Source organism: Apaloderma vittatum, unplaced genomic scaffold, assembly GCF_000703405.1.
Source record: "Apaloderma vittatum isolate BGI_N311 unplaced genomic scaffold, ASM70340v1 scaffold32217, whole genome shotgun sequence".
Classification (NCBI taxonomy): Eukaryota; Metazoa; Chordata; class Aves; order Trogoniformes; family Trogonidae; genus Apaloderma; species Apaloderma vittatum.
The window spans coordinates 1-1,761 of NW_009727244.1; the positions used below are offsets into that span (position 1 = coordinate 1).

Genomic DNA, 1,761 nt, shown 5'->3' on the forward strand with positions numbered 1-1,761 from the left:
CGCTGCTAGAAAATGGGAGAAGGCTAAATCAAGATACACGAGTTTGTCATCTTTGGATACAAGCTACGAAATAATTGACTTGCAGTTCGGTGCTCCAGCTGCCTGCCTGCTGCTAATTCAGCTGCTGCGGCCGGGGAAAACCCTTCTGCTCTGCCTCACCTTCCTCCCGGGCAGCTGCTCGGCCATGGCAGGGAGTGGTCATGGCCACGGCACGCACAGACCGCGCTGCTGTGTGTGATTGGCACCGCCAGCTGGGGTTAATAACTGCCTTTTTCCAAAAATTTCTTCTAGTTCTGGGAGGTCATCAGCGATGAGCATGGCATCGACCCCACCGGCAGCTACCACGGGGACAGTGACCTGCAGCTGGAGAGGATCAACGTCTACTACAATGAAGCTGCTGGTAAGTGTGTCGGCTTCCTTGGATGCCCTTAAATAAATAGGGCAGACATGCCAGTTCATTGAGGCTGGAAAAATCGCTTAACAAGAGCTGTCATCAGCCAGTGACTCCTCTGAGAGAGCTTTGTTCTCATAATGGCTCTGATAACACAGTGGCATTGATTGAGACAGTGTGTCTCCCCAGTGAAATGCAGGGAGGTGGCAGGGAGCAGAGCCCGGCTCCCGTGACCTCGGCCTCTGTCTGCCGGGTGGTAACGCTGGCGCTGGTTCCTCCCACAGGTAACAAGTATGTCCCCCGCGCCATTCTGGTGGACCTGGAGCCTGGCACGATGGACTCCGTGCGCTCCGGCCCCTTTGGACAGATCTTCCGACCCGACAATTTTGTCTTTGGTGAGTGTGGGATGGAGGAGTGTGCGAGTGGGAGCTCCGTGCCCAGCAGGGGCTGAGAGCAAGCAGGCGAGTGACCTGGGGGCGAAAACCGGCAGCACAGTGGGGACGGAAGCCCACGGGGCCGGAGCAGTGGGATGGTCTCGGTTTCTCCCCCGGGCACTAACGTGGCACCGCGCTCCTGGTGTGCCCTCTAGGTCAGAGCGGGGCTGGCAACAACTGGGCCAAGGGGCACTACACGGAAGGCGCCGAGCTGGTGGACTCTGTGCTGGACGTGGTGCGGAAGGAGTCGGAGAGCTGTGACTGCCTGCAGGGCTTCCAGCTGACCCACTCCCTGGGCGGCGGCACGGGCTCCGGGATGGGCACCCTGCTCATCAGCAAGATCCGGGAGGAGTACCCCGACCGCATCATGAACACCTTCAGCGTCATGCCCTCGCCCAAGGTGTCCGACACGGTGGTGGAGCCCGGCACCGCACCCCGGTCCGTGCACCAGCTGGTGGAGAACACGGACGAGACCTACTGCATCGACAACGAGGCCCTGTACGACATTTGCTTCCGCACGCTGAAGCTGACCACGCCCACGTACGGGGACCTCAACCACCTGGTGTCGGCCACCATGAGCGGCGTGACCACCTGCCTTCGCTTCCCCGGCCAGCTGAACGCCGACCTGCGCAAGCTGGCGGTCAACATGGTGCCTTTCCCGCGGCTGCACTTCTTCATGCCGGGCTTCGCCCCGCTCACCAGCCGCGGCAGCCAGCAGTACCGAGCCCTGACGGTGCCCGAGCTGACGCAGCAGATGTTCGACTCCAAGAACATGATGGCCGCCTGCGACCCCCGCCACGGCCGCTACCTGACGGTGGCCGCCATCTTCCGGGGCCGCATGTCCATGAAGGAGGTGGACGAGCAGATGCTCAACGTGCAGAACAAGAACAGCAGCTACTTTGTGGAGTGGATCCCCAACAACGTGAAGACGGCCGT

The 1,761-nt window shown here is 61.0% G+C and overlaps 1 protein-coding gene across 1 annotated transcript; it reads left to right on the forward strand.

The window, feature by feature from the left end:
• Window positions 1-293: 293 nt before the first annotated feature.
• LOC104267217 (tubulin beta chain) lies at window positions 294-1,756 on the forward strand (the record flags this gene model as incomplete). The annotated part of the gene is made up of 3 exons (XM_009873617.1): window positions 294-400; window positions 676-786; window positions 981-1,756. Coding segments are annotated over exons 2-3 (837 nt in total), but the record flags the coding sequence as incomplete, so codon positions are not given.
• Window positions 1,757-1,761: the final 5 nt, after the last annotated feature.